Raw genomic sequence first — 27299 nt, 5'->3', positions numbered from 1 at the left:
CTAATAAGGGTGAAATTAACTATGCCCAGTATCCACAGCTAGGGCAAGTTAAGGCCAAAACACAAAGGGGGGCTAGATTTCAAAATGTACATGAGGGTCCCCAGGGTACTCGTGAGAAGCCCTGGGTTCAGTTCCCAGTACTGGGGGAAAAGAAACACCACACGGGCAGGTCCCTCTCGAGTCAGAGAGGAACTGGCACCGAGGGGCACACCTGCGAGGCCACCCCGTGAGCAGGAGAGCCAGAAACAGATGTTAAGGAGAAAAGGAAGCCACCTGGCTTTCCACTGTCCCTGTGTGGCACCTTGCCAAGACAGCAGGTGTTGCTTGCTCCCTGACCAAAAGGAGAGGTGCGCTGGCAGCAGGACTCCAGCTGCCCAAGCCCCTGCTCGGGAGGAGGCGTCTTACCTGCAAGAACTGTCCTCATGGCTTGAAGCATGGAGACAAAAACAGGCCCTTCTGGTGGATGGAGTGCAGAAGCCGAAAAGAACAGAGCCAAGAACCGCAAGGCTGCCTGGAAAGACCGGGTGTCCCCTGCCAGGGCTGGCAACTCTGACAGCAGTTGGGAGTAAACACCCTGGTAGAGGGAAGCGTTGGAGGGCACTGCTCTGTCTGTCCCTTGGGCAATCCCAACCCCACCTGGGTGCTGGCTCAGGTCCACTTCCAAGAGCGTGGCGACAGGCGAGAGGAGCACCACGGGCAGGTGGTGGCGTGGGGTCCCCTGTGCTGAGCACAGCTGCAGTCCAGCAGCCATCTGCAGCATGGCCTGCTGCAGCAACTCTGGCAACGCCGCTGGTGCCTCCTGCGGCTGCCTCCGGTCCTTGACAAGAGGCCCCAGGACTTGGCACAACTTGGTCAGACACACCAGAAGCAGTTGTCTGCCCAGAGGGCTCTGGTTTCCCAACTGCTTGCTGAAAGCTGCCTCAGTGTGCAATTTACACCTTGAGAGGAACGCAGTGATTTTCCCAAAATTGAGCACCAAGCTCAGTTTGCTCTGGATGAGCATCGCCATTAGCTGCTCCAAGAATGACCCCACCCCCTGGAGGAATTCCAGCCAAGAGGGGTCATCCACCTCAACACAGAGTCCACCACTGGCTCGTAACAATGAGGTCAGCACAATCTCAAAAATGTCACTGACGTACATGACCCTGAACACACAGCGGGCGCTCCTTCCCCTCTGCAGGCAACCGAGAAGCCGGTAGCAAGTCGTCAGGAACTGGAGGGCTTGGGGGGGACAGGAATGCCCCTGCGTGCTGACGGCCATGGTCAGTAGCAGAAGGAAGTAATGCAGGTGATGGTGTGGCAGAAGGCTGTCTAGGCGCAGAGCAGAAATGACGTCCAGAAGTCCCAGGAGGTCTCCTAACTGCTCATCCTCCAGCTGGATGGGAAAGTCACTCTTGACCAGGGACAGAAAGTTCTGGGCAGTTTCTCCTCTTGGTTCTACACCTTCAGGTCCAACTTTTGCAAATCTGGATTCCCAGTGAGCCACAAGAGTGTGGTCCTTTTCAAAAAGCCAGGGTACCTGCTGTCTGAGAGGACCTGGGCCACTTTGGGAACCGGAGCACAGAATACTGGAACAGCGTGCAGCTACACACATCAGGAAGGCGGAATGGAGGGCCTGAATCTCTGGAAAGAGAGGGCTATGAAGGAGAGCCATGGACACTCTCTGGAGTGTGACGTATGGTTCTTCATCTGCAGAGGTTTCCTGAGCTTTGCTGGTTGGTAAAGTTCTTAACAGGACGCTAGCCAGGTATTTGATGTCTTCTAGACATAAGTAGGGTATTAAAATCAGGAGGTTTGACACCAACAAGTGCCAGTGTGCTACAGGATACGTAGGTGCACTCACTGTTCCCACCTGCCCGTCCCAGGAAGCCGTCGTCCTTAAACTCAAGCTGCTCCTGCCAGAACCAAGAATGTAGGCAGCATCCCTCCTCAAGGTCTGGAGGACCTGCTCGGCCTGGGAGCTAGTCTGCATCAGTGTCCTCCTCATCCTCTGCAGGTGCAGCTGTTCCAAGCAGTACCTACCAAGAGAGCTGGACTGGGCTGTCAACTTCACCTTCTTCCAAAGCTGGGGTTCCACACCTGGGAGCAGTGAAGGGAAACTGGAGAGCTCCAGAGCATTGCCTGTCAGGGTCCCAGCCACAGAGTGATACTGGCCACAGTTCAAACAGAGCATGGCATCCACCTGGGCCCAGGTATGAGAGAGCAGGAGTGCAGCGTCACTCACCTTCTGGAGCCATAGCTCAGACTCTGGGCTTGGGGTGTCCAGGAGAAGGGCCAGAAGGGGCTTCACGAGCTCTCCCAGGACTCTCTCCATCATGCACTGTGTCCGTCGGACGACAGGCAGGGGCGTGCTACTGTCCAGGCTGGGCATGTTGAACATGATGCAGTGCAGAAGTGAGCTGAGGGACAGGGACTTCAGGGCCATGTCAACATCACTCTTCAAACAGGGCAGGATTAAAGACTGGAACTTGTCCAGCACCAGGGACCACATGTCCAGGATCTGACCTGGCGGCAGCTCCAGGAGGCACGCACGCAGTGCAGCGGAGGGGCCCGAGGCCAGCACAGGCTGCCTCAGTGCCTCGGCAGCTGGGCGGCAGATCACCCCCAGAAGCTCTTCGAACAACCGTGGCACCTGCCGCAGCTTGGCGTATGTCTGGAAGAGGGCGTGAATGAGCACCTCCTGGGCTTTTTTGGTTCGAACCTCTGTGACTTCGGCGTCAATCCAAGCTGAGGACAACAGGTCATCCAGATCTGGCTCCAGAATCAAATGATTCAGAGATATCAAAATCTTGAGGCAGCGGAACCAGGCTGGCACGGGCGCTTGTAGGTGGTTTATCAGCAGCTCAGCCAAATTGCGGTAGAAGTGGAACTGCGCCTCCCCGTGCCGGATCCTGTCGGCGGCCACGTTGTAGATGTTGCTACTGGCCACTGAGCTGAGCAGCTGCTCCACCACCAGAAGCTCTGCGGTCCAATCTAGTGTGGCCCAGGTTTTCCCTTGCTCCTCCTGCAGGTGTGAAATTCGCAGGCAGCCAAACAGCCTGGGGAGAGCCTGGAAGCAGAGAAACTGGTTTCCCTCCTTGAGGTAAGAATCTAGAAAGAGCCTATACAACACGGCGACTGAGTTGGCCACAACAGTGGCATGAAGGTGCGGTTCACAGTGGCCAGCGTCCAGCAGCCTGGTCACCACTGTGTCCAGAGGAGTGAGGAGGCTCTTTGGGGTCCCGATCTTTGTGTCTCTTTGTTGCTGGCCCAGGAGCTCCTCTGTGTAGGAGGAGAGTATATCAGGCCGAAAAACCCCCCCTCGAAGGACGGCCTCAAGCTGACTCCTGACTTCCCGGCTGAGCACCGGGGAAACCTGGCCCTGCCCAGCCTGCGTCCATGTGCCTCCAGAGAGCAGGTGCCTCAGGACCAGACAGGGCTGCAGCAGGTGCCCAGTCACATCCCCAAAGACACGTCTGGGGTTGACCTGCTGCTGCTGGATGGAGAGGTACTGGCCCAGGGCCAGGTGAGTGACCTCGAGCAGTAGGGCTGCTACGGCCCCCTCTGGCTGCCTGCAGGCAGACCAGCACAGTTGGCTCAGCAAGGCCACCAGCAGCTCCTGTTTGGCTGCGTAGATGACAGCCAGGGCAGGTATGGAGAGGATGGCCTGACAGCAGCTCAGGACAGCACAGATGTTTTTCTGGGATCCTGAAAGAGAGAACTCAGCTATTCTCTCATTTATGATCTGAGGATTAAGAAAGAAAGAAAGCTCATTACTTCCCTAAACTCACACATATACAAAAAAGTACAAGAGAATCAATCAACTCGTTCCTCTCACACATCTTGGTATCAAATCTATGGGAACTTGACATTTGCTTAGAGCATCGAAAGGCAGCGCCTGCTTTGATCCATTCACACATCCACCTTTTGCTAGTATCAACTCCAAGAAGGATTAAAGCCTTTGTAGATTTACTAGCCATTTTTAAAAACTCACTTCTTCTCAAAAGAATCTGTTAACTTACCTCTGATATTACCAGATAGGTGGACAGTGGCACTTGGGTCATAACCCTGTCATCTAACATGTTTTTACAGTCAATTATATTTTTCCTTCTTAAAAAAAAAAAAAAAATGGGGGGGCGCTCTATAAACAAAAGCAAATTGCTAGTTACTGCTCATTATTACATAGCAGACCCACTATCTGTTGCTCTCAAAAGTCCAAAATGCACAGATATGAAAGCCAAGCAGATTCCTAAATTCACTGACAAGCAAAGTAACTGGCTCCTTATGGCAGGTTAAGAATCAAATTTGCCAGGATGCTCGCTACTTAGGAGAAACACCCTCACTCCCACCTAGCGAGTGCTGGCTCGGGCCTTTTGGACTGCTCTGGAAAGCTGCAGCAGACATGAAGAGTGCTTGGGCCCCAATGTGCCCTGGGGGCTCCAGGGTTCTCCCACTTTATATCCCTAGGTGTAACTCATTTACAAGCTACCTACACATACTACAATACTAATGTTTTACGTGACTAAAAATGTAAAATTTTAGATTTAGTAGGTGTGGTTTCTTGAACTTGGAGATGTCCTAAATATTCCTTCTCTGCTCCAAAGGACTATTTCAGAATGACCAGCTGTTACTTAAAAGCACACAGAGGCGGCTGCACCTCCAGAACCACCCGCAGCTCACTGCACTCCCCTCCACTGACCTCCCCCTGCCTGTGCCCCCAGGAGGCGAGGCAGGCTGACAGCAGGCTTTGCTATCAGCTCCATCTGGTTCAGATCCCAACTCTGCCTCGCCCTACCCATGTGACAAGAGGCAAGTTCTGTAACCTTTTTAAGCCTGTCCTACACAAAAATCTCTTTAGTTGTGATCTTTATTGTAATTAGCTATTCTTATGGTATTTTAAAATACTGTTTTGACAATGAAATTCACACCTCTGACTTCAGCTTTCAAAATCACTTTCAGTCAAAAACCTTTGAGGGCCAGAGGTGGTAGTAAAAACCTGTAATCTTAGCTACTTAGCAGGCCAAGGCAGGAGATCACAAGTTCCAGGCCAGCCTGGCAATTTAATGAGACTGTGTCTCAAAATAAAAAATTAAAAAGGGCTGGGATGTAGCTCAGTGGTTGAGTGTCCCTGGGTTCAATCCTTGGTATTGGTGGCAAATATTAAGACTAGCATAATTTGCTAGCTACTTTTTCCAACTGAAAAGGTAATCAAAATCTGTTCTGAAATAGTTCTTATCTCTTATTTATTTATTTATTGATACTGGGGATTGAACCCAAGGGTGCTTAACCACTGAGTTAAAACCACAGCCCTTTTTAATATTTTTATTTAGAGACAAGGTCTCGCTGAGCTGCTGAGGCTGGCTTTGAATTTGTGATTCTCCTGCCTCAGGCTCCTGAGCAACTAGGATTATAGGTGTGCACTACGGAACCTGGCCTAAACTCTTCTTTAACATTACATATCATAAAAAGCTTATCAGCAGTGTAGACCACTTGAAATAAATCAGTAAGTCACTCGACTTTCTGTGTCTTCATGAAGGATACTTACCTTGACAAGGGAAGTCTGAAGATCAATCGTTTTTCCATTCTTGAGAAGAGACTGCAATTTCTTGCTATGCAGAATGTCACCTATATAGGCCCAAAGCCTTTCCACAACACCTTCTGTTAGCTCAAGCTTTTTCTTATAGAATGCGACCAACGACTGTCTTGCCCAGTCAAGTAAAACCTGGATTTGGAGGAAACATACTCTCATATAAATGAATTTCTTCTACAAGAGAAGAAGAGGTTGAGCATTATGGGGACATCCAACTGAGACCAAATACAGTGGCAAGGACAGCACTTTCCTAGAAGTAACCTGTGGTAAAATTGCATCATGTAAATGTTGGAGGGTCTTAAAAGATTCACTCTTAAAAGAATAAAAAGGGCCAGGCCTGATGGCTCATGCCTGACATTCAAGTGTCTAGGAAACTGAGGTAGGGGGATCCCAACTTTGAAAACAGTCTCAAAACATCAAAAAACAAGGATCTGAAGATATAGCTCAGTGTTAAAGTGTACCTGGGTCCAAAACACAAAGAGCAAAAAAAGGGAAAAACTACCATCTTTGTCTTTACCTGGGACCAATTAGAAATTCCAGGTGACCCAGCAGTTTGGGAGGCTGAGGCAGGAGGATCACAAGTTCACAGTGAGACCCTGTCTCTAAATAAAATATAAAACAAGGCTGGGGACATGGCTCAGTGGCCGAGTGCCCCGGGTTCAATCCCAGTGTACCCCCCCAACAAACAAAAGGTTCCAGGTGACACTCTAAAACAGTACCCTCTTTCCCAAGCTGTGCCGTTTCATCTGCGTTCCAAGAGGTAGAGGCATGACTGTGTGGAAGGCGGCCACGGGTGAATCACACACTAAGACAAGGGTGAGAGGAGTCAGAACCTCCCAGCCCACCTGTAGCACAGCCGGAGACAGTGGAGTGGACTGAGGCACAGGGCTGGACAAGAAGGGATGCGCACGTGTGCCGCCATGACTGCGCAGAGGCCTCTGCTCTGTGTGCCAGAACTCCCGGAGCGGTCAGCAAGAGGAGGAGGAGGGGCACATGCCAAAAGGGAAAAACTCTCAAGGTAAGGACAGCAAAGGTACAGATCACCCAGCTGCCAGGCCACCCTGGGCAGTACTGGCCAGGTGACCACCAAGCTGCGAGGATGATTCCATGTGCAGCCAGGTGTGGGCAGGACAGGTGCTCCACAACACGATCCATCTCTGATGTCTCACGCCACCTCCTTTAGCACCAGTATCAGATGTGTGTCATACAATGTCTTGAGTCTGTCATCCTACTGTTAACCCATTTTTAGCCAAATAAGCAAAAAGCAATGTCCTTAGGGCCAAACTCTTTCTAGCACAGCTCCCAGCACCCCCCACCAGCAGTAATGGAGATTAAACCCAGTACTAGGCAAGCACTCTGCCACTAAGCTATATCTCCACCCCTTCTCGAATGGTTTAATACCAACGCTTCATTTCCCAACCTTCAACCTAAAAGAAGTCAAAAAGATCTGACTACTTTTTTCACTGACATTACTTTTAATCTCCAACAAAGTTTCCTTCCCAACTTTTCCAACCTTTTTTCTTAAATAAATATCAATATGCACGTTGTATAGTGATTAGTTTAAATCATAAAACTATAAGTTTCATATTAGACTTACTTGCTCTTTATTTGGAAGGAAGCACTGATGGGAAACCCAAGCAAAGTGAGCAAGTTTTAGTTTATCTTCCCAGGAAGTCGTCTTGCTTTTAAGCTTAAGGGAAATGCCAGAATATATGGCAGCCATTGCCCCACGTTATCTACAATCGAAACAATGAAAAGTTGCATTATGGTAAGATCAAACTGAACAGGCACCAGACAAGGAACAGCAGGTGTCTTATTGTGTATTATTAAACATTCTAATGAATTAAAACACACCAACAATGGATTTTCTAGGGGAAATTCAGACAAAAGCGTGCAGGAGATGGATTACAAACATTTTTTGCTGTGAACACATTCCCCAGAGGTGAGTGTGCAAATACTCAACAAGGCAAAAAAATCCCTGCTTAGATCACTGGGGGAAAGAGTCATCCTTTCTTCACCCAGCTCTAAAGCATAGTATATATCACCTGTTAGCATAAGTTCTATTAAACAGGCAAAGAAAGAAATATGCAATACAGTATTTAGAAAAAGTAATGTTTCTCCAGGGAAAAGAGAGAGCATTAACTCATCCCAACAGAAACACTGTTATTTCTGCTGCAACAGTAACGCCCCACTCTAAAGCTAGTTTCACTCATGTAGAAACTTTTACCCTCCCACACACTCATACACACATGCAGAAAAGACTACAAAAGATACAACCACGGTTAATACAAAACTGAGGCAAGCAGCTTAGGGTTTCTTAAGTCATAATTAAAATGCTAAGTCGTTTTCATAATAAAAAAAAGATCAATTTAGCTAAAAAAAAATGCTTCCAATAAACCACACAAATAGTTGTCATAAATAAAAACAAAACAGACTAACACAAGAACTGAAAAAAGATTGCAGGGACTTTTAACTTTGGTCAAAGCAAAGAAACATCTACCCTGAGGACCACGATACCTGCTGCAGCTTCCCTCACAGTTGTGGCTACCTCCCAGCCTCCAAGCTGGCCCAAGGCAGGAAGGAGTGCAGGTGATGCTCAGTTCAAGTGGGGGCTCCCTCTGGTGAGGCTCAGCCCTGGGTGAAGACTCAAACAGGGCAAGGGAGTTCACCCTTTAGGTGCTTCATGGGGGATAGATAACTCATCCCTTAGGGAACTCATGGCTTGGGGAAATTCATTCCTTGCGGGCTCATCCCTGGGGGAGATTCATCCCTTGGGGCTATCATCAAGGCAGGGCTCTTTCCTTGGCGGGGCACATCCCTGAGAGAAGTTCATCCCTTGGGGGTGTCATCCCTGGGGGAGGTTCAGCCTTGGGAGGTTCATCAAGGCGGGGCGCACCCCCTGGCCCTGGACGGGGGCTCATTCCTTGGGGGGCTACCCTGGGGGAGGTTCAGCCTTGGGGGGGTTCATCAAGGAGGGGCGCACCCCGTGGCCCTGGACAGGAGCTCATCCCTTGGGGGGCTACCCTGGGGGAGGTTCACCCTTGAGGGATTCATCAAGGAGGAGCGCACCCCGTGGCCCTGGCCGGGGACTCATCCCTTGGGGGGCTACCCTGGGGGAGGTTCAGCCTTGAGGGGTTCATCAAGGAGGGGCGCACCCCGTGGCCCTGGACGGGGGCTCATCCCTTGGGGGGCTACCCTGGGGGAGGTTCAGCCTTGGGGGGGGTCATCAAGGCGGGGCGCACCCCGTGGCCCTGGCCCGGGGCTCATCCCTTGGGGGCTACCCTGGGGGAGGTTCAGACTTGAGGGGTTCATCAAGGAGGGGCGCACCCCGTGGCCCTGGCCCGGGGCTCATCCCTTGGGGGTCTCATCGCGGGCCGGGCTCCCCCGGCCCAGTCGCCCAGCCCCATCCGCAGGGCCAGCCGGGGTCGAGCCCGCAGCCGCGAGGCGCTCACCTGCCGCTCCGCCGCTCCGCGCCCCACGCGCGGCGGGCGCTTCCGGCCGACGCTGACGCGACGCCGACGGAGCGGGGCGGGGCTAGAGGGCGCGCAGGCATCGCCAGCCGAGCGCCGAGTGCGCCCTGGCCGCGGCGTCGGCGTCGGCGGCCCAGCCCGGCGCGTCCGCTCCCTCCGGCGGTCATGGGGCGGCCGCGCAGAGCCGCAGGCGCGGCGCGGCGCGTGGCGCGTGGCCCGGGCTAGCGGCGGCGGAGCGAGGCGCTGCGGCGGAGGCGGCCGGTCGCGGGCAGCGGGGCAGCCGCGGCCGCCTGGCATGCTCAGTGAGCGCGGGCGGGGGGCGGGGGGCGGGCTCCCGGGGCGGCACCTGCGCGGCCGGGTCCCAGCGGCGGGGGCCGCACGTGGCGGCGGGGCGCCTGCGCGGCGCGGGCGGCGGGCACCGGGGCGCGGCGGGAGGCGGCTGCGCGCTGGGCCGCGCTCGGCCGGCGGAAGTGGGCGGCGGCGCGGACCTCGCGGGCGCGGAGGTTCCGGCGGCGGGAGGTGAGTCCCGGGGCGGGCGAGGGCCGCGGCCGCCGCGCTCAGCCGGCGACACGTGCGCGGGGCAGGGGCACGGGGCCGCGGGCGAGCTCCGGCCGCGCTCTGCGCCGAGAAGCCCGGGAGGCCCCGGTGGCGGACGGACCCGGGGACCGGGATTGCAGCCTTGTAGCCGGCTGGCGGTGGCGTAGCCTCTCCCGGTCCTGGTTTCCTCCTGTGTGAACCAGGACGGTAACTCGCCTGGACCTTTCGAAGGTACCCAGAAGAGGGTGCACCGAAAATGCCTGGCGCGCAGAAGCACTCTTAGGAGCTGCTGTGACTTCCTTTTTGGCTAAGTACCTTCTAGGTTCCTGGTAGGCTTGATTTTCTTGTGTTGAATGTCAAACATGCTGACTTTCTTTTTTCCCTTCTGTTTATTATGAAGCCGTCCTGCCTTGAACGTCACTGTTAACCCAGGACACCAAAAGGTGGGCTCACGTGAGCGTTCTTCTTTGCCATCAAAGATTGGGTTAGGTATCTCGGGAAGGCCTCGTTCTTGTCATGTCCCTGCCTCTGACCGTGAGGTTTGGGTGTGGTCTGTCATTGTGAAGTTAGGTAGAGGCCTCCTGACTACTTGGTAGGTGATTTTGTTTCTGTAGTCGGTGTTTCCCACCTGTGAAGACATTTCAGGAGAAAGTCGTTTCTTCTTGATTGACATTGACTGGGAGGGGCCTAGGAGTCAGATGTTGAGCTAGCCTGTCCAGTGCACAGTACTAGCTGTCACATTAAAAGCCCATGTAGGATTGTGCTGCTCTCTTAGCAATCGTCTGCTGTCCATTCCTCATTCTTGCTCCCCCAGGAAGCCTATGGTCCCATGTGAGATCTGTGGAGCTGCAGTGTTTTGCAAAGGGCTGGGGCCCAGACCCTGCAGCCAGGTGGTACTGGTGCCCATGTAGGAACTGAGTGGCCTTGGGCAAATTTTCTGAGTTCTTTGGGCCTCAGCTTTCCATCTGAAGAAGGTTGCCTGCCTCGTAGAGTTGTCATAAGCTTAGAGGAGATGATCTGCAAAGCACCAGTGTTGTGTATTCAATAAGTGTGAGTTCTTGGTAGTGTAGGAGACACTCAGTGACATGCTGCATGCAGCAGCAGTTTGTTCCAGAAACCTGTGGGTTTGATGGCTCAGGTCAAGATTTCCAGTAAGAGAATCATGTGTGGATTCAGGAAGTTTCTGTGGTAAGTGATTTGGTGCCTATGAAGGTGAGGTGCTTTGAAAAGTGGAATTTGGTGTTCAGAGTGGCTCCAACGGTTGTAGTGCTTGAGATGCTTGTGAATGGTTACAGTAAAAGTTTCTTATGAGTTAGTATGTTGCCATCGGTATTTTTAAATACATGTAAGCTAGTAAATTAGAGACAAAGACTAGATGTTTATTCTTCATCTACAATTAATAAAGTTCTTGTTATCATATTTTCAGTAGACTATAGAGATTTCTTGTCCACTTCCTGTTTGTAAGAGTAACGCAGGTTGAGCCTGCCTTTTGCCTGGGTGTCCTTCCTGTAAGACATGTTGAAGTGTCTGTCTTAATGACCCCGTGGTGTTCGGCAGTGGTAAAGCTAGCTCTGTTTTTACAATCAAAATGCCAACTTTGAGAAATTTTGCAGTTAGAAGTGTTGTGTGAAACCTTGCGAGCCTGCACGTTCAAGCTCTGATGTGATGCTTTTATTTCACAAAGTGGGTGCCTCAGAGCTTGCTGGCCTGGAGGGTGGTGGTCAGCCATTGTGGCTGCTGGAATTCAGACACAGCTCCTCAGCTGCAGTGGCCATGCTTGCTCACAACCCGTGTGACTGGTGCCTGCTGTGATGACCTGTGTGGACTGAGGATGGACACCTGAGGACCATCCTGTTCTGAGGCTCACTCATGTGGGCGTCCTAATGTCACTAAGTCCTCTGAAACCGCACGTGCTGCATTTAATTTGGCTTTGGGAGCACCGGAAGCACGCTCCCCTGTTCTCGGAGAGCCCAGCATCCTGCTTCTCCTGCCTGCAGCGGTAACAGCACACATAAGCATTTCATTCTGTGGCAGAACGTAGGCAGAGGTGTACAGATGCCCTGCGCAGACCTTACTGGCCACTGTGGTAACGAGGCTTTGTATGGGTCAGCTTTTCTGTGCTGTGGAATTGGTATTAAAGGAGGAATAAAATATATGCGGCCTTCTCAGTTTACAGAAATCCCCAAAGACCACAGGCTAAAGTGAGCTGTCAGGAACTCCCAGCAGAAGCGGGACGTGCTCCAGTAGTGTTAGGGGGAGAAGAACCTGTCCCCGGGGTGCTCCGCATGCTCGGGAGAGGGAAGAGCAGGCAGGGCCACAGTGGCTGCCAGGATGGGGCAGAGATGACCCTGGTCTTCACTCTGGGATGCCCCAGAGGAGACTCAGGGTGGGAGAACACCAGGGTCACCCAGTTGGGAAGGGCCTGTGCTGTCGGCAGAGAGCAGGGAGGCAGAAGACGTGTGGGTTACCTTAGAAGTGAGGGAGGGAGGGAAGGGGCGGGACGCCAGCCAGGCTTTGCTCCGTGGAGCTCTGGGCGGGGAGGTCTGGAGGGAGGATGTGCTGTGTGTGCCTGTGAGTCTGCATCTGCATCGTCCACATGGAATGCTTGCTCAGGAGGGGGCCTGACTGAAGACCCCTGAGGGTGGTGTGATGCGGGAATGTGAGGAATGGAGGCGGACAACAGAGGACAAGCTCGGAGGGGAGTGACCAAGGAGAGTTTGAGGGAGGAGATGTGCCCAGCAGTCCTGTCAGCCTCGAGACCACCAAAGACAGGACAGTGCTGAAAGGTGACTTGGGTTGGCCGAGAGTCAAGGAGTCAGAATCTCAGTCAGTAGTCCCCTGCGGTCAGGCGGGGCCATCAGCCAGGTGAGGACACTGGCAGCTGTTCAGAGCAGCTGGGGTGGGGTGCAGAGCATCGTGGCAGTCCCAGCCAACTGGGTTTCTAGCAGCATCTGCCGTGGTTCTCTGCCCTTGCCCATGTACGCAGTGAACAGGAACACAGTTTGCCGGCCAGTTGTGGCTGTCACCTGCAGAAGGGGTCCTTGCCTCAGCGGTGGTGGTGTTTAGCTAGGTGAACACGCTTCATCCAGCCACAGCACAGAGGCTCCATGCTCAGGTCCTACCTAGAATGACCGCTGGACAGGCTACTCAGAGTGGAGAACCAGTGTTGAGCACCTCGCAGGCACTTCACATTTCATACAGCACAAGTACAAAGCAACTTTTCATCTGTTTTTAAACATAAATTTACAGTTGGGAAAATATATTTACTCAACAACAACAGAAAAAATACCCACTAGCTGATGGTCAGAGACTCCTGGGGAGCTGAGTTGAGGGTTGTGTGGTGAGGTTTGCTGGGTTTATTACAAACTCACCCTGCACAAAGCTGCCGCCTTGTGAAGGACAGGTCTCCACGTGACATCGCTTTGCATTTCAGGGACTGCCTGGTGCTCAGCTGGGACCTGGCGGCCTGGTGGTTCCTCCCAGACCCCTTCCGTCAGCCACTCGCATGTGGACCTGGTAGGAGGGGTTGGCATGTGGTGTGTGGCCAGGCCTGGGTCCAGGATCCTGCGCCCCGTCTCCGTGGTGGTGGTTCTGTGAGGTCATCGTGCTGGAGCGCCTTGGGGCAGTGTGGAGTGCAGGTGGAGCAGTAGGAGAAAGAGACACGTGTGTCTGATTTCCAGAAATGCAAAACACGTGAAGAGACAGGTCTTGACCTACGTTTTGCCTTTAAGGATTACGGTACTTGTATAAATCGAAAATATAGGAAATTTGAAATTTTAACAAGGAGGGTGTAGTTATGTCCAAACCTCATGTCCACTAAAGGGTCCATGGCTCCAGGAAGCAAGAGGTGGACAGTGGAAAGTGCAGCGCTGGTCTGGTTCTGAGTCTCAGGGGTGGCAGGTGTTGTAAGGAGGTTCTCATCTGTGGGCATCCCCTGTGGACCTCAGCCCGTGGCTGTTCTCTGAGGAACCTTCTCATTTATTGCTGTCTGGCTATGGCCTGGACATCACACAAGCTGGGGAGGTTGCTCCTGGGCCCTGGGCTCTGGGTGTGTGGAGCCATGCCACCACAGAGAGGTCCTTGTCCTGGGTCCTGGCGTGGTTAGGCAGGGTGCCCTTGGGCAGTTGGTGGGTGTGTTCACAAGGATCGGAGTTGCACACTGACTCCATGCAGTCCTGAATGCAGCCAGGCTGTGCGATGGCAGGGCTTCTGTTGCACCTTGAGAACCTCTGGCCTTCCTCCTCCTCAGAGGCCCCGTGTCACGCCACCTTGATGCTGTGTTCTTGCAGGTCTGGCCTCCCACTGGTTGGTCCTTGCTGCATCTCTCACGGGCAGGTTCTTCCTGCCCAGGGGTCTGACTGGAGTGCTGGGGACACAGCTGGGTGTCAGCAGCGGGCTGGTGTGGACAGCTGGGGAGCAGCACCTGCAGGTCCCACGTGGCTCCAAGTCAGAGTCCCAGCCAGGGCTGGCATTGCGGTGCTCACGCTCCAGGAGGCCTGCACAGCCACGAAGGAGCCGTGGAGAACCACAGGCACAGTCCCTGACGCAGCAGCATCGCGCATCCAAACATAGCAGCTGGCGCTCTGTCTTCATGGTGGACAGGTGACGCTGGGAGCAGGTCACTCCCAGGGCGTCAGACCCTTGTCAGTAGTTAGGAGGAACATCAGTGTCAAGTGGGCATTGGCACAGCAGCAGAGCGGCACCCTTTTGGGCAGAAGGGCAAGCCCCACGGTGGGAAGGCCTCTGCACTTCATCCGCGTCTCCTGTGCTGCGAGCCCGGCCCCTGGCTGCGAGCTGCTCCTCTCTAACGTGGTTTGTGTTCCTTGTGGTCTGGAGGTGGAGTGCCAGGTGGCACCGTCCTCGTGCTGCACAGACCGGGTGCAGGTGTGTCCCCAGCCTCTGCCCTGCCCAGCCACCGTGGAGGGAGGGGAGCGTCCCAGGGGACCTGGGGAGCCAGGTACAGCCTTGGCTATTTGCCGCATGCCATGTACTAGGAAATGGCAAGTGGATAACAAAGTTTTGGAAGAAGTAGGGTTTTAAATCTCCCAGTCCTGGAGCACTCAGAAGAAGACTGCCGCGGCTCGCCTGGAGGCTGAACCCAGGGCATGGCTCAGGCTGTCCGCACGCTCCTGCAGCCCCTTCCCAGGAGCCCTCTGGGGGGCACTGCAGTGGCCCACACTCTGGTCCTGGGAGGAGGCAGCTCTGACAGTGAACCTGGGGAGCTGGCCTGTTCTTGGGGGTTGTGGGCATGGCGGTTTCTCTACTTCTCGCCAAGGAGCATTTGTGGCCACAGCAATGCTAGAGGTTCCTTTCACTCTTGATAGCAAATTTACTGCTGAAGGAAAATGATTCCTCTCCTGTCTTTATTTTGTGTGTGTGTGTGTGAACCCTGGAATTAGTTTGAATCGTTAAAAACAGCCTGTCCCGTTGGTTCCTTGGCTGCCACTTCTCCCCTGGCCTGAGGAGACCCTTGTGGCACACTCGTCGCCCTCAGTGCTGTGCTGCTCTTCTGTGCCTGTGGCTCCAGCCGTCTGCACAGAAAAGACCCCTTTTCAGGAACACATGCTGTGGAGCTGGCGGCTCCGCAGGGTCCTGGTTCCCAGTTTATAGGTTTTGGGTCTTGGGTTCTGCACGGCCTCTGCCCGCATGTTGATGGGTTTGCCGCTGATGAACACCTCTCAGCGGGCAGGGAAGGGAAGCTGCCCTGGCCCGGCCAGCCTGCTGGCTGGTGTCTTGGTGTTTGGGGTGGCCTGCAGGTCTGTCGTGCGTGCTGTTCCTGCTTCTGCGTTGTGGTCATGGGAGCCAGATGAGGTGGACGAGCATGTGGTGGGCGGCAAGCAGTCGGCCTGGGCTGCTCATGTGCGGCACAGCCAGTCCTCCTGGCCTTGGCTGGCCTCTGCTGCAGCCTCCTGTCGCCCTTACGGCCCTCCTGTGCTTCCTCCCCGCAGGTCATGAAACGTGTGCGCACGGAGCAGCTCCAGACGGCAGTGTCCTGCTACCTCAAACGCCGGCAGTACGTGGACTCCGATGGCCCCCTGAAGCAGGGCCTGCGGCTGTCACAGAGTGCAGAGGAGATGGCGGCCAACCTCTCAGGTAAAACTGGCTCCTCGGCCTCTTGTCTTATCTGGACCTGGTGGTCCCTGCAGTGTCTTCGCCCCCCAAGGGGCAGGTCCCCTTGGCTGGCAAGAAACCTCGCCATGGAGGCCAGGTTTGCAGGGTGAATGAGACCTGAGAAGACTGGTGTTTTAAAGTTATTTTCTATTGTCACTGTTTTGAAGGTAGGTTCTGTGGAAAAACCTGTCTGTCCATCTGGAATAGCAAGTGGTCGTTCCTCAGCCCTTCTGAGTCCAGGCCTCTCTGGGACGGGCCTTTATTGGCTGAGTCTCTGCAGTGCTCGCGTGCGCGCCAGGGCCCGTGTCTGCGTGGAGGCGGGGCTCGGCCCAGCGGGCGCCTTCTCCTCTTGTTCCTGAGCTGCTGCTCTGCCACACACCCGCCCCCCTGCCATCCCCAGTCTCCTGCTCCCTCACACTGCCATCAGCGTCTGGGACCCTCTCTGCTGCGAGGGCGGGTTAACTGCTGCCGGAAGGAGATGGGATGGTGCAACCCAAGGACACCCTCCACAGGCTCCGGCTCCCCTGAGGCCCTGCAGGCACAGGGATCTTCAGAATGCCATCCCGGGCAGGATGGGGCCAGCTGCTGGCATGGCATCGTGAAAGTGCTTTGTCTCCTGGAGCCGCTCCTGAGCTGCCCTGGCCCGTAACTGTGCATCGGGCCCTTGAAGGAACACGTCCCTTGTGCAAGGCAGGTGAAGAGGAGCAGAAAGTTCAGCACCATTCTAGCCTTGAGATCAGAAGAGAAGGCCATTTAGGGAGAGAGTGGAGAACGAAACACGTGGTAGTGAGGAGGATTGCGAGTCCCAGCAACCTTCTGGAGCGCAGCAAGACCGAGATGTTGAGCGTGGGGGTCTCACAGGGTTCCTCCAGGAAAAGTGCTGTGGGGTATCCTGGACAGTCAGAGACCTGACCTCTGCTGCCTGCACCGCTGCATGCTGTAGCACAGGGACCTCGGGGCCACTGTTTCTAGACGTCCCTTAGTGATGTGACAGGGCGACAGACTGTCCTTGTCTACCTCGCAGGTCCTGTGCCTCCTGCCTTTCCATTCCTCTGCCCTGGGGTCAGTGTGTCAGGAGGGAGAGGCGGAGCACACGTGACCACTCGCGCATTGTCCAGGCCGCTGGGCAGCCCACATCCCCCGGCCCTCCCCCATCCTGCTATTGATGGCCTTCCCACCTCTCCCTCTTTCTCCTCAGTCCAGTCGGAATCTGGTTGTGCCAACATAGTGTCTGCAGCCCCCTGCCAGGCAGAGCCCCAGCAGTACGAAGTGCAGTTTGGACGACTGCGCAATTTTCTCACTGGTGAGTACTCAGTGCTGGAACTCTTTCTAAGCTAGAGCGATGCAAGTTCCCTTGGTGCTTGTTGTATCCTGGGCACGGTGTTGGGACTGTGTGCAGACAGGCCTCATGGAATTGGCGGGAGAGTTAAATTGTGAGGTTAAAGTGCACAGGCCAGAAGAGAGCCCTGGGCTCCTTCTCTCCTGCCACGGCCTTCAGCACAGGGATGTGATGTGCACTGAGTAGACCGAAGCGGGACCAGCATGTGAAGACGCCCCTCCGTTTCTTGCCAGTCACAGCACATCTCAAGGTAGTCTCTGCCTTGTGTTTCCAAAAGTGGGAGACTTCAGTCTCCTGGATTAGCAGAGGCTGGACACTCACGAGGACAAATGACCACTGAAATGCAGTCGGTAGATGAGCATTCCACCCTCTCCTTTATCACTGTGAGACTCGCTCAGTGCATTGCTGGTGAAAAACGAGTCACTTAACCTCTCTGGGGCCTTAGGGTCCTGGTGTCTGGGTGAAGGCTGTTGAAGGCTGAACCCACCGTCCCCCACAGCCTTGGTGCCTCATTGCAGTGGAGGTGCTGGGAGAGGTGGCGGCAGGGAAAGTGGACGACGAGCTGTCCTCACTGCCTGCTGCGTGCCCTCTGTGCAGAGCTCCAGGTGGGAAGTCCTTGGTGTAAAACTCAGAGCTCCTTTTATTTTTATTTGAACAATCCACATGTTAATAATTTTTAATGGTAAGGTGCATTTGAGGAGACCAGCAAATAAAAAATACTCCCAGACATACACACACCTAAGATTATCCTAGTTTTTTGGTCCACTTACCTGTGGCCCTGAAGCCGGGGCCAGTGTAGCTGGCCACCACCTCTGCCTCCATGCCCCATGCTCTCGCGTCCCAAAGCTCCACCTCCTCCTCGGCGTGTCCTGTGGTTGCTGTCGTGAATGCCACCTGCCCTGGGCAGGCTCCTCTGATGACCCCAACTAAGTGCCTTCTGTCCCCACACGCCTGCCATGGGCCCATGCTGGCCTCTACAGTCAGCAGCCTCCTCAGTGGAGAGATGGAAAGAAGTACAGGCTGGTCGGGGTGGGTACCCCCTGCCGAGGGCGCTTTGGAGGGAGGCTGCAGGAGCAGCGTGAGGCGGGAGTGCCCACGCTCCTGCAGGCCCGGGGGTGGCGTGTCTGAGCACGTGCTTGTGTCCAGAGGGAGCAGAGGCAGCAGTGTGTCCCTGGTGGCAGCTAGGTCTTCCCTGGGCTTGCCGAGCCGAAATGCCTCTTGTTGAAAGGAAGCCTGGAACTAGGATTCTCTGGAGGCAACAGCCTGCATCCCCACAGGAAGTGTTGGGAGTCTGGGCAGGGTGCAGCCTTCCGTTTCTGAAATTGGTACTTAGCAATCGTCCAGCAAATCACGATATTTAAAGACGCATCAGAGTCTGCTCCACCTGGGTTCCCAGAGTAGTAGACCCAACGGAGTGTGAGAGAGGTCTGAGGAGTTGTCTTGGGCAGCGCTGGGATCAGAATTCCTTCCTTGATCACCTGGGTCTTTTTCTGTTGAGACCTTCAACTGATTGAATGAGGCCCGCCGTGTTGTGGAGGGCCGTTGCTTCAAGTCTGGGGAACCGTTAAGCCAGCTGACTTAGATGTTACTTGCTTGTGAAAAATACCTCCACAGCCACATCTAGAATCACTCTGACCAAACATCTGGGTGCCGGGGCTCAGCCAGTTGGACACACAGAATCAGTCATGGCTGAGCCACCTTGTCACCTGTCCCTCAGCCCCTCCTTCCCCCCTTGCCTCGCACGGGTGAGGGCAGCAGGCACTCCACCTCGCACCTGTGTCCCGTGGGTGGCCTCCACACACTCTCCTCCCTACTCAGAGCCAAGTAGGGGGGACTGGGGGCAGTGACGGCCACACACCTGCAGCCGGCTGCCCCTAGAGGGGCTGGCCGAGCACGCGCCTGCCTGCCTGGGCTGGTCCTCGTGGGCCCTTGGACACCGCACTGAGACACAGAGCCACGAGACGCCACGTACTCTTCCTTGCCCAGGTGGAGCAGCTGTCCGGCTACCCTGGGCAGTGGGGCTGTCCCCGACCAGCCAGAGGCCGGAGGTGCAAGCAGCCGTGGTGGTCCAGGCATCTGGCCAGATGGCAGAGCGGCTCCTGTGGACAGGGACGCCGTCTGTGCTGAGGAGGCAGGTCCTCCTGCTCTGGAGCCCTGTGTGACCTGTTGAAACACGTGCAGACGCTGTGCCACCTGTGACCCTCGTGCTGCCTGTGTCCGTGCAAACCCAAGCACACCACAGGTGAGGACAAGTGAGCCGAGGAGTCAGCAGAGCTCAGAGTACAACCTGCGACTGCGCGGTGTCCTGTGGCCAGCACGAGCACTGAGGTGTCTCACGCTTTCAGTCTCATTAACCGATTAAAGCTGGAAAGTTTCTTTGACATCGTTTGTCACACAGTGTCCCAGTAGTGAAGCCTCAGATTGCTAGTGTGGCTTAACTGGCACCAGAGTGTCTCGCTTGTAAATTGTCACTGCAGAAGTTTTATAGTCTGTGGCACACATCCCAGTGACTCCGGAGGCTGGGCAGGAGGATTGCGAGTTCAAAGCCAGCCTCAGCATCTTAGTGAGATCTTGTCTCAAAATAAATAAAAAGGCCCGGGTTCATTCCTAGTGCCAAAAGAGAAAAGGAAAACGACATTTTTAACCCACAGAGTCTATGTGAGGATGCAGGCGGGCAGTGTCGGAACACCTGAGCCCGGACAGTGGGCATGCTGGTCACCCACTGAGTGAGCTCTGGCTCATGCAGCTGGTGCAGCCAGGTGCTCGGGGAAGAGGATCAGAACTGCGCGCCACATAGCCACACAAGTGTTGGGTGTCCTTGTGTTCGTTGCTTTTAAGGTGGTCGCCTCCAGTTAGAATTCCGTCTCCCACAATACCTTCAGGGCCCTCGCACCTGGAGTTTCTCTCAGAGATGCTGGCCTCTGGGGGGCACCGTGCCCCAGCCAGGCACTTCCTCACACTCTTGGCTGGGCCAGGCCCAGGGCACATGCTTTCCTTCCTCCACAGAAAGACGAGTCGGAGGGCGAAGGAGCGCCGTGTGGTGGGCCTCCCAGCCGCCGCTTGTCCCGAGCACTGCTTCCTGAAGCCCCTCCGCTCTCGTTGCAGATTCCGACTCCCAGCATAGCCACGAGGTGATGCCCCTCCTCTACCCCCTCTTCGTCTACCTCCACCTCAACCTGGTCCAGAACAGCCCCAAGAGCACGGTGGAGAGTTTCTACAGCCGCTTCCACGGCATGTTCCTGCAGAACGCGGGCCAGAAGGACGTCGTCGAGCAGCTGCAGACCACGCAGACGGTGCAGGACATCCTGTCCAACTTCAGGCTCCGCGCCTTCCTGGACAACAAGTACGTGGTGCGCCTGCAGGAGGACAGCTACAACTACCTGGTGCGCTATCTGCAGAGCGACAACAACACGGCCCTCTGCAGGGTGCTGGCCGTGCACATCCACCTGGACGTGCAGCCTGCCAAGCGGACAGACTACCAGCTCTACGCCAGCAGCGGCTCCCGCGGCGAGAGCGGCGGCCTGGAGCCCCCCGACGTGCCCAGCCCGCTGCTGCAGAACGAGGCGGCCCTGGAGGTCCTGCAGGACAGCATCAAGCGCGTGAAGGACGGGCCTCCCTCCCTCACCACCATCTGCTTCTACGCCTTCTACAACACGGAGCAGCTGCTCAACACGGCGGAGGTCTCGCCCGACAGCAGGCTGCTGGCCGCCGGCTTTGACAACTCCTGCGTCAAGCTCTGGAGCCTGCGGTCCAAGAGGCTGCGGTCGGAGCCCCACCAGGTGGACACGTCGCGCATCCGCCTGGCTTGCGACACTCTGGAGGAGGAGGTAGGCGTGCCACCGCCCCGCACCCTTCCCAACCACGAGCTGCCCTCCCACGCCCGGCAGAGCTCCCCCGGGGCCCAGAGCCGGTCGTGCCGCGTGCCTTGGCTGCCGCGTCCTGCGCCGTGCCCAGCCCAGGGTCAGAAGCCGTTTCTCACGGCATTGCTTAGCTCTGTCCACCACGGTCAGTACCTACCCCAGTCCAGAAGGTCGTTACCAGCGCTGAGTGTCCCTGAAGACTGCCCTCGCAGTCGACTTGGCCAGGCGACCCCGGGTGTGTGAAGGTGCAGTGGGCCCTGAGCTGTCGGCTGCAGGCCAGCGCAGCAGGACCGGGCGTGCGGGGGTCTGCCCTCTGACCCGGGCAGAGTCTCGTGCCCCTCAGTCAGGGTGGCAGCCGTGACCGACCTGTGACTGCAGTGGGTTGGCAGTGAAAGGCCTGGCGCCAGCGTCCTGGCAACCAGTGTTACTGCCTTAGCAGAGTATGGGACAGGGTCTTCTTGGCCTGTCGCCACTGACACCCAGGGGACACAGCCTTGAGGTGTCTGGGGTGGGCGCTTGCACAGAGTGGCACAATGTGGGAGGGAAGTCACTCTGAGCCCCGCAGGTGCCCAGGGGCTGGGCTCCTTCTCTGCCCAAGCCCCGCCGCCCTGAGGTCCTGAGGCCGCACCAGGCCTCGCCCCGGGAGGTGCTCGGCCACGCTGCTTCCTGCATCTGCAGCCCTCTCCTTGCTTTCTGTGCTCGAGTTTGAATTTTCAAGCCTCTCCGTGCCGGAGCAATTCCAGCTGCTGCTCCCCTAGGCCGAGGCCACTGCCCTCCGTGACTCCGTTTTCTGTAAAGGAGAAGGGAAAACATTCCTGAGAGCCTGTTAGCAGGTGACACCGGCTTTGAAGAGAGGCTGGTGTTGGAAATTAACTGAAGGGTGATGGCGGGTGACTCTTAGGCGTCAGCGGAGGTGTGTCTGGGGTCTGGGTTTAGGGTTAGCACGAGGGACTCCAGAAACAGACAGGCCTGGCGCATGGCTGCAGCTGGGGGATCAGGGGCAGGAATGGCCACGTCCCTCCCGAGTCCTGGTAGCTGCGACCAGGCAGCAACCACAGAAAGGTGGTGTGGGGCAGAGCCCGGTGGTCAGGTGATAGGTGAGTCAGGGGGGACACAGTGGACACACTGCCCATGTCCCCATCTTGAAGGTGCTGCGGATGCTGCCCCTGCTTCACTGGGCACAAGTGCCTCTAGCCCGAGAGCTACGCTGAGGCCCTGGTTGCTGAGGGACTTCCTGTTTGAGTTTCGGTTTGGGGAAATGTCTCTGGTTTCTGACAAGGAGCATCTTGGGAGAAGCCAAGAATGATTTTATTCTGATAGTTGGTGTTTTTTTTGTTGTTGTTTCTTTTTTTTTTTTTTTTTGGTGGTGCTAGGGATCAAACCCAGGGCCTTGTGCTTGCAAGGCAAGCACTCTACCCACTGAGCTATCTCCCCAGCCTGATAGTTGGTTTTTAATGTTTCTCTGGTGAGAACTTGGGCTTGGATTTTTCCCTGTAGAATTTACAGCTAAAAGTGAGGCTCTTACTGCAGGGGCCACCAGCTCACTTGTCCTGGGATGCCAACAGGCGAAAGTCAGGGTGAAGCCCTGGGGGCTGCAGGCAGGTGATAGGAGGCAAGAGAGGGGCACGGAAGCCAAGTGAAAGGGCCAGTGTGCAGCTGCTGCTTCACTCTTCTGAAGCGGTCATTGCGTACGTAAATCAGCCAACTCAAGGTTCTAACAACAGCCGGAAAGTCGGTGTCCCAGCCCAGCAATTCCACTTCTGTGTGTGTGCCAGGAGAGGTGACGACGTAAGTCCCCAGGAGAACTGGCATAAGAACCTTCACAGCGTCGTTCACAGCGGCCCAAAAAGGAGACCGCAGCCTGAACGTTGTCAGACAAACACAAACTGGCCTGCCCTTGGCGCAGGGAAGCCAGGGCACGGCGTCCACCAACGCAATCAGCCTAGAAAACTCAGGCTGTGTGGAAGAGCGGTCTGTGGGGAGAAGCACATTCCCACCTCCCTGTGACGGGCGTTTGGAGCGTAGTAATCGCACCAGAGATGTTGCCCAGGGCTGCTGGCACTCGCAGGATGGGGTGACCCTGCTGGGTGGGTTCTGGGTGAGGCCGTGGTGGTCTTGGCAGACAGTGGTGATGAGGCACAGCACGTGCCTGACCTGGCGCTCTGTCCCTCGGAAGTGTGGCTCCGACAGTCTGTGAGTTTCATCTCAGTGTAGAAGACAGCCCCAGGGCCCAGTATGGCCTGGGGCCAGGTGCCTGCCCAGCAAGTGCAAGGCCCTGGCTTCAAACCCTAGCACCACAAGGAAATTATACATAGTGGTCAGCACAGAAGACAGTAACCAAAAGGTCCTGCGTGGGTGTAAAATTGTCTCTGAGCTGGACCAGAAAGGTCTGGCCGAGGACTTCAGTGCTGCCCTGTTCCATCGTTTCCTGCCCAGCAGTGCCGGAGACGGTGAAGACTGATCGCAGGCAGTGCCTGCTCCCCCAGGGCCAGGTGCTGAGGGTGAGACCGCCCCTCCATCCCTGCTCTTTGCGGCCTGCCCTCCCTGTGGCCAGTCTGTTCAGGCCTGGTGACTCCTGTCCCAGCCCACAGTCCTTGGATTTGAAAAGTAAAGAGGTCTGCAGTGGGCACATGATGTGAGCCCCATACCTAAGGTAAACTTTCTAGTAGCCACTTCAGAAAAGGGCAGACGCGTCAGAATCAGTTTCAACAGTGTGTTTTATGTGATCCAGTGTGGGCAAAATGTCCTCCTCTCATCATATGAGCATCAAAGTAACAGTGAGTCTCCTCCCATCCTAAGCCTCAAAGCCTGAAGCCACGGGCACACGCAGGTGCGTGGTGCCTCGGGTCAGGCAGCTGTGGACTCTCCCTGGGTGGGGCCTCCAGTGGAGGAGCAGGCAGCCTTGGCAGCTGGAGCCTTGGGGACCCCGTGGCCCAGGCAGGACTAGCAAACTGCAGCGACCCCCGCCCCCTGCCCCTGAGACAGTGTGAGGCCCCACCACACGTGGTCCCTTGACCTGTATCTCCGTCTGTTGTGTGTGCCCGGTGTGCACAGCATAGCTGACGATTGTGTGGGTAGCTCACCAGCCGACCTTCGTGTCCAGGATGCATGCCAGTTACGGTGGGGTCCTGTGTCAGCGTGGATGGGAGCAAGAGCCCTGGCACTGCGGCGTGAGTCATGCCCTGGGGCTGTGGTCCTGGCAGAGGGCCAACGGTGACGGCCAGCAGGAGTGTTCTGGTGCCCGTTCCTCAGCTCTGCAGTCAGCGGACACTTCTCCAGGCCTGGGACAGCTCAGGACAGCTGAGGGCTGGCCAGGCCTGTGCACTGCCTCTCTCTCCTCCAGGCAGATGCTCAGTGCTGGGAAGGTGAGGTCCCTGTGCTCAGACAGCCCACAGCCCATGCCCAAGGACCTTTGTTCACGTGCCCGGGGTCAGTTTTGCTTCTGTGGTCCTTAGTGACTTCCCAGTGCAGGGCAGTGAGTCGAGCTTGGAACTTTTAAGTGTTGCTGTAGCTGCTTTAGAGAGGAAGGTTGCTGATATTCTGGGCTGCCCTTGGTAAAACGCTGAGCTTCCAAAAACTGGCGTGTTTTTAATGTGGCATGTGTGCAGTCGCTATTTGGAGCATTCTCAGACACCAGTGTTTTCTTTTAACTCCATAAAATTGTACACGTTGGAGACATTTACTTTCACTTTCAAGTAGGAAAAAGAGCCTTCTGAAAAAAAAAACTTGCCTGTCCTACCCAGGAGCCAGAGCCAACTGGCTGGTGTTCCCATCTTGCCTTTGGTCAGTTAAGAGTCCACTGGGGTCAGGAGTTCCAAGACAGAGGCAGTCGTGCTTGAGGAGGGTGGGGTGGACTGTCCTCCTGAGCATCAGGGTGGCCGTCTCCTCCGTCCGTGAGCCAGGAGTCCAGGTGCTGGGCTGTGCCAGGCAGTCTCTTGGGGGGCCTTCCTGGAAGTGGGTGTCAGGCCCCGCCTTGGTTTCTCCTGAGCCACTGGCTGTAGGGGGGGTCAGAGGAGGGCCTGATGCTGGCCGCTGACCTCTGCTGCCTCACACTCCATTTGGGCTGAAGCCTCCTGAGTTGTGTGTGAGTGCTGAAGCGGGGCCTGCCCAGCTCCTGGTCGCTGACTCCAGTGGAAGCAGGACGTGGAGGGTGGGGTGTGAGGAGACCTGTGGGCTCCCCTGAATACACAGTGGTCCTTCAGTCAGCCATGTGCGCTGCCACAGGCTGGCCACTGCCCTCGCCCAGGGACCTGCTCTCTCTCCTCACCTGTGCACTCTGGCTGCAAGACCAGTTAAGGGAAGCAGGTGGTGCGAGTGAGCGCAGCCCGCCATCCTGCTCCCCGGCTGCCCTCCGGGGTCGCGTTGCCTTTCCCATCCTGATGGGTGCCCTGCGAGACCACTAATCACCCTCTGGTGTGTCCTTCCCCGCCCCCGCCCCAGGATGCCGAGGACGACAGCGCGGGCACAGAGATGAAGACGCTGCGGGGACACTGTGGACCCGTGTACAGCACGCGGTTCCTCGCGGACGGCTCAGGGCTGCTCTCCTGCTCTGAAGACATGTCCATCCGGTACTGGGACCTGGGCAGTTTCAGCAACACCGTGTTGTACCAGGGGCATGCCTACCCTGTGTGGGACCTGGACGTCAGCCCGTACAGCCTCTACTTTGCCAGCGGGTCCCACGACCGCACCGCCAGGCTGTGGTCGCTGGACCGGACGTACCCACTGAGGATATACGCGGGTCACCTGGCAGACGTGGACTGCGTCAAGTTCCACCCGAATTCTAACTACCTGGCCACGGGCTCGACCGACAAGACTGTGCGGCTGTGGAGTGCCCAGCAGGGCAACTCGGTGCGGCTCTTCACGGGCCACCGCGGCCCGGTGCTGGCCCTCGCCTTCTCGCCCAGCGGGAAGTACCTGGCCTCTGCGGGCGAGGACCAGCGGCTGAAGCTGTGGGACCTGGCCTCCGGGACCCTGTTCAAGGAGCTGAGAGGCCACACGGACAGCATCACCAGCCTCGCCTTCAGCCCGGACAGCGGCCTGGTGGCCTCGGCCTCCATGGACAACTCGGTGCGCGTCTGGGACATCAGGAGCGCCTGCAGCAGCGCGCCCGCGGACGGCTCCTCCAGCGAGCTGGTGGGTGTGTACACGGGGCCCATGAGCAGCGTCCTGGGCGTGCAGTTCATGGCCTGCAACCTCCTCCTGGTGACGGGGATCACGCAGGAGAGTCAGGAGCACTGAGTTCTTACCTCGGGTGAAGTGAACTGGGCCGTGGCAGAAGGCCTCTTGCTACAGTCCTGGACACGCGGAGACCGAATCGCTGATGGACTGTGAAAGAGCCCCTCCCTCCCTGCTGGGCCCCCACCCTGCTGCGGGCCCGTGGGGCCCGTGGGCGGGCAGAGCCCTGGTGCCTGCGTGAGAGCTGAGAACGGCCGGCCCCAGGTCGGCTGTCGGCTCCCAGCACCCTCTGGACCGCCTGCTGCCCTCGCCTTCCTTTCTGGCCTGCCTTCTCCTCCTTGCCTGAGGACGGTCCCAGAGTGCCCTGCAGCAGCGGGGTAGTGTTGCCCGGCCACCTGAGGGCGGTCCCAGAGTGCCCTGCAGCAGCGGGGTAGTGTTGCCCGGCCACCTGAGGGCGGTCCCAGAGTGCCCTGCAGCAGCGGGGTAGTGTTGCCGGGCCCCCTCACGGGAGCTCCTCTTGGTGGAGGGGTGGGGATGGGGCCTGGGGAAGAGGGTGATCCTGGCAAAGTCTCTCCTTTTCCTTAGTGACAGAGAACCAGGATTTTTATTATTGTTATTATAATTATTATTATTATTATTGAGAAGAGGAAAACGGGCACTGGCAGAGGGACCTTCTCTGCTTTTATCTTTCAGGTTTGACTCCTGGCACAGGCTGTGATACTGGGAATTTTTAAGGTTCAGGGAACTCAGAGAAGGTGGCAGCACAGTGTCGGGAGAAGGGAAGTCTCCGCAGCCTGATGTGCCAGGGCCTGTTTCTGGAAGCGGGTGGGGGCACTGGGCGCTGGCTCCGGGGGCCCTGGGAGGGCACGTCTTTTCTCGGCTGCACTTTGTCAGTGATTCTCTCCCCTGAAGAGAAGATTATGGTGGGCTGGGTGTGACCCGGCCGCAGCCGCTTGCCTAGCAGGCGCAAGGCCCCGGGTTCAGTCCCCAGCACCAAATTTAAAAAGATTATGACAAAAGATAACTTGGAATAAGTCACAAGACGTGGAGTCTCCAAAGGACCGTCTGTGGCAGTCGCCCTCCGCGTCTTCCTCCTGCAGCGCCCGCTCCGTGGGCACGCTGTGTCCAGCTGTGCTGAGGGCAGAGCGAGTTCTGATGTGTGGGAAAGGGTTAAATATTTCTGTTTTCTGAAAAGAGTTATTTTGTATTTTGTTTTCTATTAAAATGTATTTAGTTTC

The 27299-nt window shown here is 56.3% G+C and overlaps 2 protein-coding genes across 12 annotated transcripts in view; one reads left to right on the top strand and one right to left on the bottom strand.

The window, feature by feature from the left end:
• Urb2 (URB2 ribosome biogenesis homolog) overlaps nt 1–9363 on the bottom strand; it is a 22873-nt gene extending 13510 nt beyond the window's left edge. For 3 of the 6 annotated variants that reach the window (XR_007104341.1, XM_047520905.1, XM_047520906.1), the window contains exons 1-4: nt 8087–9015; nt 7167–7305; nt 5525–5701; nt 406–3724 (exon numbers count right to left, since the gene is read on the bottom strand). Coding sequence is in view for 5 of the 6 variants with exons in the window: in XM_047520905.1 (XP_047376861.1) it covers nt 406–3724; nt 5525–5701; nt 7167–7292 (3622 nt within the window). In the remaining variant the exon portion in view is untranslated. The other 3 variants (XM_047520902.1, XM_047520903.1, XM_047520904.1) reach the window with 3 other exon arrangements.
• Taf5l (TATA-box binding protein associated factor 5 like) lies at nt 9119–27299 on the top strand. 6 transcript variants are annotated; one of them, XM_047520910.1, is made up of 6 exons: nt 9119–9341; nt 9977–10019; nt 15525–15669; nt 16886–16990; nt 20132–20853; nt 25327–27299. In XM_047520910.1, the coding sequence occupies exons 3-6, from the start codon at nt 15528–15530 to the stop codon at nt 26122–26124; spliced, it is 1767 nt and encodes a 588-aa protein (XP_047376866.1). In that variant the 5' UTR covers nt 9119–9341; nt 9977–10019; nt 15525–15527; the 3' UTR covers nt 26125–27299. The 6 variants fall into 6 exon arrangements, with proteins under 6 accessions (XP_047376866.1, XP_047376865.1, XP_047376867.1 ...); XM_047520909.1 differs by lacking the exon at nt 9977–10019; XM_047520911.1 differs by lacking the exons at nt 9119–9341; nt 9977–10019 and adding an exon at nt 9509–9558.

Source organism: Sciurus carolinensis, chromosome 12 (assembly GCF_902686445.1).
Source record: "Sciurus carolinensis chromosome 12, mSciCar1.2, whole genome shotgun sequence".
Classification (NCBI taxonomy): domain Eukaryota; kingdom Metazoa; phylum Chordata; class Mammalia; order Rodentia; family Sciuridae; genus Sciurus; species Sciurus carolinensis.
The sequence above is the reverse complement of the archived record's forward strand: the minus strand, read 5'-3'. Positions and strand labels throughout refer to the sequence as shown.

Coding starts and splice junctions, on each gene's coding strand:
- Taf5l (XM_047520908.1), top strand. CDS start 16,243: ATGCCATCCCGGGCAGGATGGGGCCAGCTGCTGGCATGGCATCGTGAA. Junction 16,474..16,890: donor GGAGAACGAAACACGTGGTA/GTGAGGAGGATT, acceptor TCCTCAGTCCAG/TCGGAATCTGGTTGTGCCAA. Junction 20,854..25,326: donor GCGACACTCTGGAGGAGGAG/GTAGGCGTGCCA, acceptor CCCCCGCCCCAG/GATGCCGAGGACGACAGCGC.